This window comes from Mesoplodon densirostris, chromosome 7, assembly GCF_025265405.1.
Source record: "Mesoplodon densirostris isolate mMesDen1 chromosome 7, mMesDen1 primary haplotype, whole genome shotgun sequence".
NCBI classification, from domain to species: Eukaryota; Metazoa; Chordata; class Mammalia; order Artiodactyla; family Ziphiidae; genus Mesoplodon; species Mesoplodon densirostris.
In genome coordinates, this window is record NC_082667.1 from 113,254,680 (window position 1) to 113,270,210 (window position 15,531).

The 15,531-nt window shown below is 38.8% G+C and overlaps 1 protein-coding gene across 2 annotated transcripts in view; it reads left to right on the top strand.

Annotated features, from left to right (window-relative positions):
• The first annotated feature begins 3,400 nt into the window (after positions 1-3,400).
• ARHGEF12 (Rho guanine nucleotide exchange factor 12) overlaps positions 3,401-15,531 on the top strand; it is a 143,832-nt gene continuing 131,701 nt past the window's right edge. For both annotated transcript variants that reach the window (XM_060103029.1, XM_060103030.1), the window contains exon 1: positions 3,401-3,724. In XM_060103029.1, the coding sequence (XP_059959012.1) occupies positions 3,693-3,724 (32 nt within the window). In that variant the 5' untranslated portion in view covers positions 3,401-3,692. The remainder of the gene's footprint in view (positions 3,725-15,531) is intronic.

Below are 15,531 nucleotides of genomic sequence, written 5' to 3' on the forward strand. Positions count from 1 at the left end.
ATTACTATGTAATAGTCATTAACACTGCTCAAGAAGGATTTATATTTCAGTTAGATTTGTACTAAATTTTATAAAAATAAACAACTTTTTATCAACCCAGAGTCTGGCTTTATGTCTTTGTTCTGGTTCTGCCAGAAGCTTAAAAAATAAAGGCTTTTGGCCTGCAGAAATGTTGACCCATATTTATACTTATCGGTAAAATACTTCGTAGCTGTTCTTATCATCCACCATTCCTAATACTGCTTACTTTTTGAGGCAACAGTCTACATACAGAAAACAGTTTGCCAAAAGAAGGAGGAAGAACTTAATTTCTTTCTTATTTTGCCACCTGTTTGAGCAGTTGCCTTGAGAATGATGATGTCCAGTTGGGTCCACAAAGACAGGCCCTTCGGCTGTCCTCGGACTCTGCTTCCCATGCCTGGAACAGTGTTAGACACATAGTAGGTGCTCAATAAGCAGGTTGAAAGAATGGATGAAGGCATGAGGATGTAGTTTAGAATTACCCCCCACTGGAAATCGATCTCAAAGAGCCTGCACAGTAGATGGTGTCACCAATGTCATTTTTCTAGGTAAAGGACTAATGTCCCTGGGGTGTGTGTTCTGCTTAAATTGGTGTGACTCTTCTGAAGGTATTCTATACACAGACTTAAAACAGTCTAGAGCTATCAACGGCTGTAAAGAGGCTTTCAGGGACATTTTTTACCATTAGAGCTTTGTGCCTGAATATAGAGATTTTCATCATTAAAAAAAATAGCTCTGGAGTGAATAACCACTGACTTAATTAAATCCTTTGCTTACCATCTTCTGAAGCTTTCCCACAGCAAATGCCCTCTTTGCTCACAGCTAGAACTTTGGGTCTGTTTTAAGTTTGGAAAGATCTTGAAAGCAGCCTGCCAAGAGGTTTTGTATGCAAGGAAGAGAAGGTGAATTAGGAAACTTTCCCAGTTTATTTTATTCCTGAAGCTCGTGTTGTGAGGCATTCTTGAAGAGAAGAGGGGAACTCATTTTTAAAATGAATGATTTGATGAGTCATTGGGTCCAATTAATTTGATACCCACACGATAAAATTATTAGAATAGGGCCAAAAAGATATTTAGTATGTCTAAGAAAGACAAACGTTTGGGGATAAGGTTTGCATTTTGGTCATTTTTTATAGATTGATGGAGCTCTTTCCAGTTACATATAGAAAATGCGCAATTGTGAGTTTTCAGGATAGAATTATCATGCTAGGGTACACCAGCAGGTGGCAATGTGTCCTGGTTGGATCATTAGGAAAGTGGCTTGGAACCCTAATCTGCTTCTATTCTTTCCCAAAATAAACATTACAAAATTAGCTGGCTGTGCGCTGAACTTAAAAAAAAAAATCAAGTAATAAAGAGTCATCTTTGGCCTCTGTTTATCTTTTTCTTTTTTTTACTCGTTCTAACGTCAGCCTTAGCTCATGCATCTATTCAGGGATAATGATCCTTTTATGCACTGTTGCGGATTGACTTTTAGAAACAGCAATGTTAAGAAGTAATTGTTTCCCCTCTCCACGTCCACTGTTTGTTAGATTTGCTTTGCCACTTGATTTCCACAAAGAGGCTAAAGACCCTTACCCATCAATACAGGTTTGAACTCAAAAGTCTGAAAATAGTTGGATAAAGAGACAGCCACTTCAGATGTTTGCAGGCGGAATCGAAGAAATACATTATACATGGTACTTGAATCGCTGTAATCCTGAATTATGCAATCAAAACTGGACGGTTATCTAAATCTATCTACCCAGCAGGAAAAAAAATATATTATTTGGGAACTCCTCAAAGAGAACTGTAATGCTATTTACTGGATAAATATATTTTATTTTCTGCTCCCATTTCTTTCCACAACAAGCTTGTTAAGTCGCTGTGGAAAGCACCATGCTCGCTCAATTTGGCAAATAATACATATCATTTTGCCAAGGCAGAAGCAGCCTAAAAGCAACATTATACGAAGAAATCCTGGCTCCAATTCCCCAGCCCTATACACCTCCATCCTCCAACCCTCTGCGTGCAGCCAAGACTGGTGCGCGGCGGCCCCTGCCCTGGGATGTGGCCAGCAGGTGCCCCAGGTGAGCGGCCAAGGCCAAAACCTCTCTTTGCTGGGGTTTGTTTCACAAGCGAGGAGTGGAGTCCGGCCACCCGGATCTGAGTTCGCTTCCATCGGCCAAAAGCAGTCTGTGCGTGTTATCGGAAAAGGAAAACAAGTATGCTCCCTTAAAGAATACAAGTTTCGAGGACAAGGGGGTGGGTAATTTCCAAAAAGCCTCTTATCCACAACTCCTTGGGATTGGGGGCGTGCTCTTTGGCGGTCTCAAACGAAAGCCGAGTTGGTGCAAACTAGACCCCAAAGTACAGATCTCCAGCATTCCCGGGGACCTGGGGACAACGGTGGGTTGGCGGGTGGAACTCCCAGAACCAGACGGAACCCACCTCCCTCCGCCCCGCAGAACTACTTTTTCGCTCCCTCCAACAAGACTGCGGCGGAGGCGTCCGCGCGGGGGCGGCGCACGCCCGCGGTCGGCGCACACCCGCGGTCGGCGAGCGGAGGGCGGTACGCGGGACAGGGAGCGCGGGTCGCGCGGGCGGCGGGGGCGGCCCGGCGCGCCGCGGAGGGATCCCGGGTGAGGCGGCTTCCCGAAGTCAGAGGGGAGGAGGCCAAAAAAGTGGACGGGGGAGGGGAAGAGAGAGCTCGCGCTGGATGCAGCCGGGGCCGGGAAGTCAGAACCGGAACCGGAACCCGTGCGCGCCCCTGCGATTGTCGCGCGGCCCCCACCGCTGGCGGCCTCCTCTGCCCGCCGCGCGCGCTCCCGCGAGGGCCCCAGGACCCGGCGAGCCGGCCCTGCGCTCCGAGACGCAGCCAGCCTCCGGCGCTGGTGCTTCCAGGCCGGGTCGGACGGGAACCTCCCGCCCCTCGCGGGAACCGCCGCCTACCGGCGCGTCGGGGAGGAGCCGCTGCCGCCGCCTGTGCAGACCGCGGAAGAGCCCGGGCCTCCGAGGGATGGGTAGCAGCCCGCGGCGCTGAGAGACCAGGTTCCTGTCACCTCCGGCTGCGGGACCCCCCTTGCCCGGCACCCGCGCTTGTCCCGGCGCCCGGAGCCTGGTGGGGGCGGCGAGGAGAACGAGCGGTGTCCCTCGGTCCGGGGCCATGGAGCCGCGCGCGCCTGGCGCGGGGCGGCCCGAGACGCGGCCGAGGCTGCGGCCAAGAGCGGCCGGCAGCCCCAGATAGACAGCGGAGCCCAGCGGGCCCGGCCCAGCGCGGGGACTTTCAGGCCCCCAAGGCCGCGAGGAGGAGCCGACATCCAGCCCCGAGCCGATCCCACCCCGGCCCCGGAGGGACTCCCGGGCCGCCTTCCCCGGGGCTCGCCGACTTCCCTCCGTGACAAAGTTTTCTCCGGTGCCTTCCCGAGGAGGATCGCTCCCTAGCTCTAGAACTCGCCTGCTGGCGGACTTGCTCGGCTTGATTTGGGAGATAACTTGCCTCGCTTCTTCCACCCACATCCCCTTTCCTTGACCACTTCCAGTCGGACGTTCTAGATGACTGAATGGAGTTTTGAGTTGGACTCTTGTGTCCGCTACGGAGTCGGGCCTGATCCCGGAGCGCTGGGGGTGGGGTGGAGGTGTTACTGTAAAATGCAAGTTGGATAAAAGGAAGACCTCTCGCCAAGGGCCCCAATGAGTGGCACACAGTCTACTATCACCGACAGGTTGGTATGAAGCTCCCCCTGCGCTTAGCCTCCCAGAATGGGGCCCGACCTAGCAGGAGGGTCAGTGATTGCTGATTGCCTTTGCCGAGTGAAGTTGACAGGCAGCGGACAGAGGGTTATTTCCGAGCTCTGCAATTAGTCTGGGGTTGCTGCCAAGTTACCCGGTTGATTGAATTTGGAAACGTAGTTTTGTTTTGTTTTTTCTGGAGAGAAACTTTTCTCCAGATTCTCGGAGGAGGGGTAGGTAAAGCCACGATTGTGTTTTTCTGCCCTTAGTGTGCATTAGGATTCTGTACTGATCTTGGAACCAGAGAGAGGAAGGTCATTTTGGGTGAAGGTCAGTGCCCGATGTCGGCTGGGGTATTGGTACATCATCAGTTTTACTCCTGTCCTGTAGTTCTCTAGAGCCTGTTGCATTTTAGGACTTTCTGTTTGTGAACTTCACTCTGAGACTGCCGCATGATTTATGAATTTGATGTCCTTGAAGCATTGACTTGCACAGTGTTTATTATCTAATAGTTTTCCAGAATGTTGGAAGTACTAGTAAATCACAGGTTCCTGGTGGGAACAGTATCAAGGAACTGAAAAAGGGCTCGGAAACATCATGGGGCTTGATCTTAATTATTGCATTTTTAGGATTTCATATTCCAGAAACATTTGCATTTAAGGTGTGTAAAGCCTAAGGGAGTTATGTAGTAGAAGCTGGCAGGTGGATTTGTTGAGTTGGGTGAGTCCTTTATAGTACTTAACTGTGTTGCTTGGTGGTGGTTGGTGAATTGAGCTAAACCATTTGTGGTTTCAGTGGAGTTCCCTTACTCTTAAGAGTTATTCTTTGGAATATTAGGTTAAGTGATAGAAGCATATTCCTTTACTACATTTTATTTCTCAGTTTAACTATGACATTGTATCCAGGTCCCAAGTTTCAGTCAGCTTTTTTTTTTTTTTTTTTGGTCAACCTTCAAACTATTACATCATTAAAAAAAAAAGATCAAATAACTGAAGTAAGGGGCCAAAGAAAGCACGTTGATGAGAAGTACAATAGTACTCCAGCAGAAAGTAGTTGAATTTCCTAATAAGAGAGTTTCACCCAATTGTAAGACTCATTTGTTGATTTTAAAAGGGCCAAATTCCATTGTCATACCATAACAGCTACTCCAGAAACAGAATTTCCTGTTCCTGTTGATGCTTTTCAGTATCACGTGAATGTTCACCTAAAAGATTCCATTAAATATTTAAGCTATTTATTCTTTGTGTAGTTTTTTTACTGTGTTTAATTTTCAGCTTCTCTGAGAGCACATTGAACACGAGTAGCAACAATGCTTATCTTGATTTCTTCTAGTTATTCCCATTCCTTTTCCTTTCAGGGTGTTTTTTGCCTCTGAGAAATCACTTTCATGGGTGTGTGGGTAATTGTTTTCCTTGTTCATTCAATTCTTGCCTTCTCTGTTGACCCTGCAGACAAGTCTTACTAGGAACTAATGTGGTGTTGGTAGTTTTCATTGCAATAGTAGGGGTGTTTAATTTTGTAGAAACAGAACCTAGGGTCACTAGCTCATTCCGCATGAAAATCACCTAAAAGCCCCCCAAGTAATGACGTTTCTTCTTTGCTTCTCAGAGATTTTCTTCCTCTTTCCATTATCTTGGGAATAAAATCTTGGGATTTGTATTCTTTTTATAACTTAGATGAGATAAAAATGTACAATAAGCATGAAATTAATTTATGCCTGTTAATTTTGCCAGGCACTGTGCTAGGCACAAAGGATTACGAGATGAATATTCTAAGATGAATCTGCAAATTGGTTTGGGTATTAATATTCTTGGATGAGTTCAGGTGCTGCCTGATTTCACATATTCTTTAAAAGAAGAAAGACTTTAAAAAGCCACCTAATTTAATGTGCATTGCTGAGACAGTATAGATTTGTGTTTCTTTGGAATTTACTACTAGTTTCCCCTCCACACACAAGATTTATTCTTATGTGACCATTGCTTTTTCTTTAAACATATCTTCTTCTGTAAATATCAAGCATCCATTGGCTCTTAGGAGAGTAGTTGTCCCTGATTTGAACATAGGTTGGGGTGAAATCTGGAAGTACTGGTTTAGTGTTATTTCTGTGCCAGGATGCCTTAATAAAGTTATGAGTATAGAATAGTTCCTAGCTTCTCCTCAGCCTTACCTACCTCATCCTCTTTTCTCATTATCTGACTCCAGTGCCCTGTAGGTATATTTTGCTGATTCTAGAGCTATTGGCAAATTAACAGTGCCTTTTTAAAGGTCCTTTCAAGTTTGAAGTACTGTATGTGGTGTGGCTTTGTTTTGTAGAGTGTGCTGACCCACCAGGCCAGCTGTGTGAGTTAGAGTTCTTTCATTGTGGTGCTTCTGACTACAGAGTCTGTCTGTCCTCAGTTGAAATCAGACTAGCTGGTTTTGGGCGTTGTTCTGTTTTGCAGTTTGTGGCAGGCGACACATGGCTGAACAAGATAAGAAGGGTTTTATTCTTGTGTTAGGGACGTGCTGGGGCTGGGATGGAATTCAGCTATGTTTAGGCTCTGATTGGTCACTTTGGATACTCAGAACTCTGTTATATCCTGTTATTATTTTGCAGTTAAATTAACACATTTGTTTACTACCCTTTTTTTTCCTCTTCATCCTCTACTCGTCAGGCTCTCCAGCCCCCCTTTTAAAGGCGTAGTTATCAATTTAAAACTCAAACTATGTGTTCATGGTAGCTACTGTTTTTATGTAGTGTATCTGAACTGTTAAAAAAAAAAAATCTAAGCAGCTTTTGAATACCATCCAATGTCTTGCTTTGTAACTTCTTTGAGACCTAGAGACTATATTTTTCAATTTTTAGAACCAGCGCTTCAAAAGTGGTAGAAATATCTGATTGCTGCTGTTCAGTTTACATTGATTGCTGCATTCAGTCCTAAAATATATCCTAATTGTTTCTAATCCTCCTAGATGCTTGCGTCTCCCTGAGAGTTTAGGGGTCTTGTGGGACTTGGAATTTCTTCTGAGGGATACGAGGAGAGAATGCTTTTTCAACGGACTGAGTAAATTATTTCAGGCTATCTTCTAGAACAATGAGTTTTCAGGGACAATACAGGGATTTTGTTATAAAGGTCTTTGTTGAAGTAAATGAAGTTTTGTCTAGGACTTGTGGATTTTGTTGTTTTTGATTTATAGATAAACAAAGGTTTTAAATATATTGGCTTTTTTTTTTTTTAGCACTGTAAGGTCAGCTTTAAGCTTGTTTAACTGAAGCAAATTTTTTGTTCTTTGTGTTTTTTGTTTTTTTTTTGAAGCAAGTTTTTAAAGTGAGTCTGGAAACCTGTGGCTTTATATGCATTTACCCAGTAATTAGCGTTTTCATTCATGATACTTTTTCTGCCAACACTGCCATATAAGAATGCTTTTGGTTAAAAAACAAAACAAAAAAAATTCTGTATGTGTGCTATTTTCAAAGCTGCTTGAGTCATCTGCAAGGTGAGATTATTTGTCACATTCACTTACAAAATCAGTCATTTGATAAATACCAAATTGAAAGTGGGGACCAGGATCACAGTGCTAGCTTTGTATTCAATTTTATGTTGTCTTTTCTTCTAGTTGTTCAGTTTAAAATCCTGATTCATACAGGTATGCAGTAGTACATTCACTTGTACACTTTTACGTGAGTCAACATGTACAGTCCGAAGTAAATTTTTTTAAAAGTACAGAGCTATAGTCTTACAGATAAATGGCACATTTATAAGATGTTCATATGTATTCAGTGAGATGACAAGAGAAGCTTTATTTGAATCATTACAAAAATATGTTAACCTGGTAATACCACTTAACACATTAGTGGCTTCCAGTTGTTAAAATGTAGCATATAACATTGAGTTAACATGTACGACTTTTTTAAATTTTCAATTTAGGAAATGATATTTGAGGCATACACTGATGAAACCCATAAATGGTGGATTTTACATATTTTTCTGTGGAGCATTGTGATTCTAGGGAAAACAGTTGGAAAATCTTTGAGTAAACAAAATGTGATTGCCTCTTCTGAAAGCTGTCTAGAAATGGGTATGAATTGCCTACGAAACTGATACAGGTTATAGAAGCAGCAGAACATATTAATGGTTTTCCAGAGGTAATTGGAGAAGCGCTTTTACATCATGGTTGTCTAACAAAGTTACTAAAAATGTTTCTTATCCTGTAATTGCTTATCTCCTAGAAATTGACCATGCCACATTTTCACAAACAGGGAGCTTAACTTCATTAAGTCTCAACCATTAGAACTTGGTTTGGATGATGTTTTAAAGCTTCATTGGAAGACATGCTCCTTTTCCTTTTAATAATTAAGGGTCTTCAGAATAGTGGTATTTGAACTGAAGTTTTAAAATCAGCAAAATTATAAATATTTTGTTTCCTTTTGTGTGAAATACCCTGATGTATGTAATGATATCCAATAGTAGTGTAGTTCTTCAGCTCAGCGTGAGGCAGATCATCACTTACAGTTTAGGCAACTCATAGCACTTAGGTCAAGATTATAAAACTGGAAAGGATAGACCCAAGATATGACCTAGATTTTCTAGCTCTCAAGTCCCCCACTTTTCACTTTAAATTATTGTCTTTCTATGTGTATTTTTTCTGTTCTACTTCTCTTGTAACTTTCCACGCTGACTAAATCAGAGTTGGATTTTTCTCTTACAGGATGCTTTCTAGTACCTTATCCATTCTAATTTTAAGTATCTCTAAAGGATAAAGCTCTCGTCACTTCCTCAGGAGACTGAACAACAATCTGATAGATCTTGTAGTCAGGAAGTTTTTCCTGATCTTTAGCACAGACTTTTCTTTTAAGTTGTCCTGTTACTTGTATATACTTGCTCTACCAGGCTAAATAATGATCTCCTCCCATTTTATGTTTATGTGACTGTGAATGGTTCAGACGGTTATCCACCACCCTTTCCTTCCCCCACCCTTATTCTTTGCTCAGCCAAGTTGTATGTTCTGTTGATTCGTGTCTAAAATTAACCTGTTCCTCTTAATACTCTGTTAACTTTTCTTCAACTGCTCTTCTAGTGCAAAATGATTTTTTTCTTTCGGCGCTGTCCTACTGCAAAGTATGATATTCTATATTTTATGTTTACCCATATGCTAGAACAGCAAGTTCCAGTTTAGTTTTACTGTAATACAGGGGTCTTCAGTTTTCTCCAGACATAGCCCAAAATTATGAGTAAAGAGATTCTCAAGGTCATTTTAACTCAGCTTTATTTTAGATAGTTTTTAGAATGGATGCAGGAGATGTCACCATCAAAAAAAAAAAAACAACAGGTTTATATAAACAGCATAATTAGCAAATCAACTAATTAAGCAATTACTCATGTTATAAAAAGCCTTGTTTACGAAGTGATTCTTTCCAATATGAGTGCCCCTAATGTAACCAGTGTTATCAATTATGTGTCAAAAGTGTAGCAAATAATAAGCCATCCTTGGTTGAAAATTAATCAGAAATGAAGATGAAACATCTCTGAACTTAGAAGTAAGTGAAGAGATGTGGTTGTAGCTTTAAAGTAAAATATCTGTTACCATATGGTGAGATACATCTGTAAGTTGTTATTCCTTTCTTTTTTTTTTTTTGTGGTGGTTTTTCAGTCTTATCTTAAATTGTGTGTCATTTTTTCCATTGTTTGTGCGTGTGTTGTTTTACTTTATTTTTTCTTGTTATTTCCACATATTGGTGAAAAGAAATAGACTTTCAATGCACTATTTTTCAAGTAAGATATACTGTTATTAATGTTGAAATAATGTTTTAGTTTCTTACTGTATTTACAAGAATTGTTATTAATGATAAGTAACAGAAGGAAAAAGTGGGTACTTAAATTATTATAAGATACATATATGTAAGATTATAGAGCTTTTGAATGTTGTATTAGTAGACCTTTATCGTTGATACTTAGTTTAAAATTATTTAAATAGATGTCTTTGTTCTTTTGTGTTTTGCTAGTGATTTTGTTTCCTCAAACTTTAGAATTTTGGAAACAGGCCAGATTTAGGGCATTTTACTTTCTCTACTTAGGATATCTAGAGTACCAAGACAGCCTTATAAGAAAGAAGTTTATAAGAGAGTTTCTAACTCCAAGACAAACCTATGAAGCTAGTACCAAGAATAATTTTCAGCTTTTTGATTTGCAGAGGTAATACATGATGGTGCCAAAGGTCAGAGGCCTTGCCTAAATTGCATAAGAATGCATTACTGACTTTCAGTAAAAGGAGAAATATACTAAATTTTCCGTACTAAATTAACACGCACCAATGCAACTGACAGTTTAGATTCATACCAAAACAGGATCTCTTACTAATTCAAGTGCTGAATCCTGGGTTTTGAGATCACAGTCACATGATAGGCCTGGGTGGCTTCCCAGTGTTGAGAGAGAAGCAAATCTAATGGCAGTGAAAAAGTAGATTTCTTGTCGTGGGACTGTGAGTAACAATTCATGAAGAAATTGGAAATATGTAAGAAAACCTGGTTTAGTTAATGTTTACTCTTAGCCACTTGTCACACTGCTTTGTCTTTTGATGCCTATTGTAGGCATTTAAAGATATTGCTGTGAGACTACAGTTTTGGTTAAATATTACATTTAAATGCTGATCTTAGGTTCACACACTCGAGCTTAAGGAGGATTTTGCAGGTCTTTTGTGGATTCAGAAAATGTAGATTATTCTGTTGTAGAAAAACTGGAGACTTCTCAGCATCTGAATAAATTATATGTGAAATTGATCATACAAGGTAGAAGGTGTCTATGTCTTGTCCAGAAGAGTAACAAGTCCCCCAAATATACTTATATACTTAAATACATATAAGATACCTTGTGAAGGTGCTTAGACATATCCTTCCATAGATTTTAGATGGAAACTCTGCCTGTGTTCCAGACACAAGCTGATCTGTTGTGGTTGTCCTATACAGTCTCTGTGGTTTACTCAGCGGAAGTGGTTCTTGTGGGTAAGGGTCTGATCTTTTCAGAGATTGTTGGTGGCACATGCACTGTCAGCTTATTTCCTGTCTTATTGGCTGTTTGGGCAAGATCTCCTCAGGGCAAGTACTACTGAAGGGGTATTTAAATATTCTGTAGTGGCAGGATAGATGGTTATAATGCTGTATAATACTTAACTCTCAGGCGATATGAGGCTGAAATTAATGTTTGTAAAGTGCTTTGAGATCCTAAGATGAAAAGTGTGGAAATGTCCCTAATCATATTTGCAGGTTATTGCTCAAATTTAAATAAAAACATAGTCATGTAGTAAAGCATTCGTTTATTGGCCTTGAGACTTATGTAACCATTCAAGTGTTGTTTAATCACCACAAGAGTCATGGTTAGAATTTTTTCTTTTTTCTTCTAATGCTTTTTAAAATAATTTTACCCTACATGGCTTAACTTAGTGGAGTAGATACCTTGTCTATAGTTAAGGCTTGTCTATGGTTAAGGCTTATTCACAAAACTTAACACCTAGAGCAAGCTTCTTCACCAGCTTAATTGGCATACTAAAATAATGTAATTGAGAGAATTTCCTTTGAGATCGGTAGCTGCACCACCCATGTACAAAACCCTATATTTGCTTTGCTGAAACCTTAGGATGAGCAAACTGATAGAATTGCATGTGTTATACTCCTAATTTTTTAAAATGTTGTTTTTGCAGTTAGCCTTTGCCACTTTAAAGAATTAACAATGAATGTTTTATGGAAAGAAGTTTTCTTTAAAGCTAAATTGCAACTAATTTTCGAGTTCCTTAAGGGTAGGAGGATAGTTCTTTTTCATTTTTAATCAATTACTATGTGCTTTATTATATTTTTATTCCCTTTTAATGCTAAAAAGCATAAGGAAGAAAAAAAAATTGCCCAAATTATCCAGCTATCCAGATGACGTTATTCAGGTCACACACACACACACACACACACACACACACATGCACACGTACACATGCATGAAAATTCAAGTGATAGGTAATATGATATAATACTATATAAAGTCTCCCTCTGATCTTAGCCCTATTCGTATACACCCTCTGGTTCTCAGACTCTCCCCTCAAAGATAACTATAGTTCATTTTTTGTGTGTCTACTTTCCTAAACATTCTTATAGTATTTTAATATTCTTGGTACCTAGCCTGTAGTAGGTGTATCTATCAGCTTTTGCTGGGTTGTGCTACCATAGCAACACCTTCAAATAGCCGTGGCTTACTGGTTTACTTCTTGCTTACATTTCATCTTGTCAGCTGTGGATTGGCTGAAGCATTTTTGGAACCCAATATGCCATTACTGTGGCAGAGGGAAAGAACAGGAAAACTGCTCATGCAAACATACAATGGCTTTTAAAACTTCTACTCATTCAAGGTGTACATTACATCACTTACATGTCCTTGGCCAAAGTAGTCATATATGGTCATGCTCATTGTCAGTGGGCCACGGATGTATACTCCTCCCACAGGTGGCATTGCAAGTCAAATGATAATGGGTGAGGCTATATAATCCTCTTAAGGAAGTAAACGGGAGAGCGAATAATTAGGAGCAATAATACAGTCTACCACTGGAGGTGATCAATAAATGCTTGTTAAATGTGAAAGTTTTTTTTTTTATGGAACATTTCAAACATATACAAAAGTACAGAGAATAGTATGATAAACCTCCATGTTCTCATCATTAGCATCAGTAACATTTGGTGTATGGAAAATCTTGGTTCATCTGTTTCCTTTCCCTGCTTCTCCACTGGATTATTTTGAAGCAGTTGCTGGATATCATAATTTTACCCATAAATATTTCACAGAGTATCTCTGAAAGATAAAATATGAAAGTGTGACTTCTTTTAGTAAATTCTTACTATTTAGTTGGAGGTAATGGTACTGTGGACTGACAGGTGTCAGTAGGAAAGGATGTTCATGAAGTATGTCTAGAATTTGACAGCCAGAAAGTTGTTTTGATTTCATTTTGAGTATTTCTGGAGGAGGCTTACAGCAGAATGTCATCTATTTTTCCAGTTCCTCCTTTTCTCTACTTTAGTGCGTGTGTGTGTCTGTGTGTGTGTGTGTGTGTGTGTGTGTGTGTGTGTGTGTGGCATAAGCAGGTAATTAACCTCTGGAAAAAATAACATTGCAACAGATTTGATTTGCAGGAGGTTCCATTTCTCACTGAGCCTCTGTTGGAATGACGCCAATTGAAAGGAATCCCAGCCCTTAATGGCTCTAAGTCTTCTGGGAGTTCCCAGTCAGTGATGTTATTTACTCTGGAGACGAACATCAGAATCATTTATAAAAATGCCGTATTCACCTCTGCTGTTTGCTGTGCAGAGAAAGCTTCTATCAAATCTTTAAGGAGATCCCTAAGATGATATAAAAGTATGGAAGTGAGTCTAATTTTAGTTTAGAAATAATTAAAGTCACTTTCAACTGCTTAGGTTAGTTCATCTGAGGGCCTTTTTAAAGCCTCCATTTTGACTCAAGACTTCATAGATTTTACTAGCATATAGTGTAATATAGTAAGTGTACTTATCATTTCTATGGTTATGGGAGTAATAGACATTATATTATGGATCTAGAATCATAAGTTTCACAGGACATTCTTTGGGCAGGGGGTGTTATATAACAGTGGGAATCAAATTAAACAAATATAATCCCTTCTTCAGTTTGTAGATTGGCAGGTGACAATGAGGTGATCAAAGAGGATTTATGCAGGCTAGTGAATAAATTATTGTATATAACATGATGAAAATAGTTTATTTAGTATAGTGTTATCTAATTATGTTTTCGTAACTGGCTTCTTTCACTGTGCATAGAAATACTTAGATTAAAGTGGTCTTTCTAGGTATCCAAGTAGTTTTCGTTTTCTTTAATTAAGTTATATTGTTAATCTCATTTCAGAATCCATGTAGTGACTGAAGTAGAAAATTGGCTATCATTGACTTGCACATAAAATTTTATTTAAATTTGATTTTTTCTTGGCATTGGATTGATTCTGGCTTCGGGGCAATACAGTCTATTTTTAATAAAAATAATAATAATAAGTTTTTTTCCCATGGAGAATAACTCTTTGACTTGCCTTTTGTTCATATTATTTTTCTGTTGTATCATGATTGAAAAACATTCATTTTCAGAGTTAATAGTTTGTTAGTACCTTTGTCAGAATAATATACTTGCACTTTGGTTGCATTTTAGTTGCATTTGTTAATTGTGTAATTTGGGGAACGGTTTGTGGTTTCTTGTAACTTAGGTATTTGTGTTTACTTGTGTTTCCTGTGTATTTATCCAGAAGCCCTACATGATCAGAATTCTTAAGACAGTGTTTAAAAGTAAATTGAGTGTGTTAGTAAATGGATGTGAATAGTAAAAAAAAAAAAAAAGAGAGAGGTTCTTAACATGCAATTATTGCATAACAGGATACAAGGTATAATTTGTTTCCAAAAAAAGAATTAAGTAATATATATCTATTGATAAATATTAGTAATTATATTAATTTTGACTTCCCTGGCAGAATTCTTTTTGAGATTTTCTCTTTGTTAGAGATTAAAAGTATCTTTTAAAGGAAAAGATATTTTAGCTCTTAATTATATATATATTAATTTTAATTTTTTAGCCCTTGTAAGAGAGGAATAGTAAAAGGGAAATGAATGAGGATGATGTAGAGAAAAGAGCCTGGGTTTTGGTGCGTCAGACTTGTTCTGCTTACAAGCTGGAAGACCTTAGGCAAATTTACGTCTCTGAACAACAGTTTAGTTTTCTCATCTGTAAAAATAGGAATAATATCACGTACCTTTAGTGTCATCATGAAGATTAAATGAGAATGTATTTAACTACATTAAAGAGGTCAGTAAGTTATAATAGCTCTTATTGTTTAAACCTCAGAAATTAGTTAGGTTTTCCTACAACTTTGATCTATGCATTTTAAATGATTTTTAATTCATATGTATTTGCTGCTGCTACTGCTGTGACAGTGTTTTTTCCTTGCTGTGATAATATTCCCTTTCTCTTATATTTCAAATTATAGGCTGTTCTTAGAATTAAGGTGCATTTGGAAGTGAGGAATAGACTAAAGAGACAGTTATTTCAACTCAGACTGTGAAACAATAACATCTCTAGTTACAGAATCAATAAGACTTTTTAGGATTGACAATCAACCTCTTTTTGTTTGTTTGTTTTTGAATTTTATTTTATTTTTTTTTTATACAGCAGGGTCTTATTAGGACAGTCAACTTCTAAATCTGCTTTAGATCACTCAGAATTTGTCCAGTTCTGTCTTGACAACATCAGTTCATTTGTTTATTCATTTGTTCAGTTAAATATTGAATGGCTACTCTGTGTAGGTCACTGTGTTGGCAGAGTTATTTTGTGTTCTTGTTACCTGCTGATTTACATTTAAGAATTAAGAAATTTACCTGTAAGAGTGATATTCATCGATTAGTGTTGAAGGTTAAGGCGAGAAGTCATGTGTATTTTGGTAAAGTAGTGGTATGAAATCATAATTAATAGTTAAATTTATATTATTTTTTAAATAAAAAAATTAATGTTACTTTTTATCATATACTGTCTTTTTATGTTTCATTTCTATTTTTCAATTTAATTGTATTTTGGTGAGTTATCTAAACTAAGATGAACAGGGCATGGAATAGGTTGAAATTTAAGAAGCTTTTAGATGTCCATTGCTTTTGCATAGAAGAAATCACATTTTATTGATTAGTCATTGCTTTAGTCACTACTTGAAGGAGAACCTCTCTACTCATTAGCTACCTCTTTGAAGGTAGTAGCAACCCATTAAGCCTATACTTTGTCATCCAGTG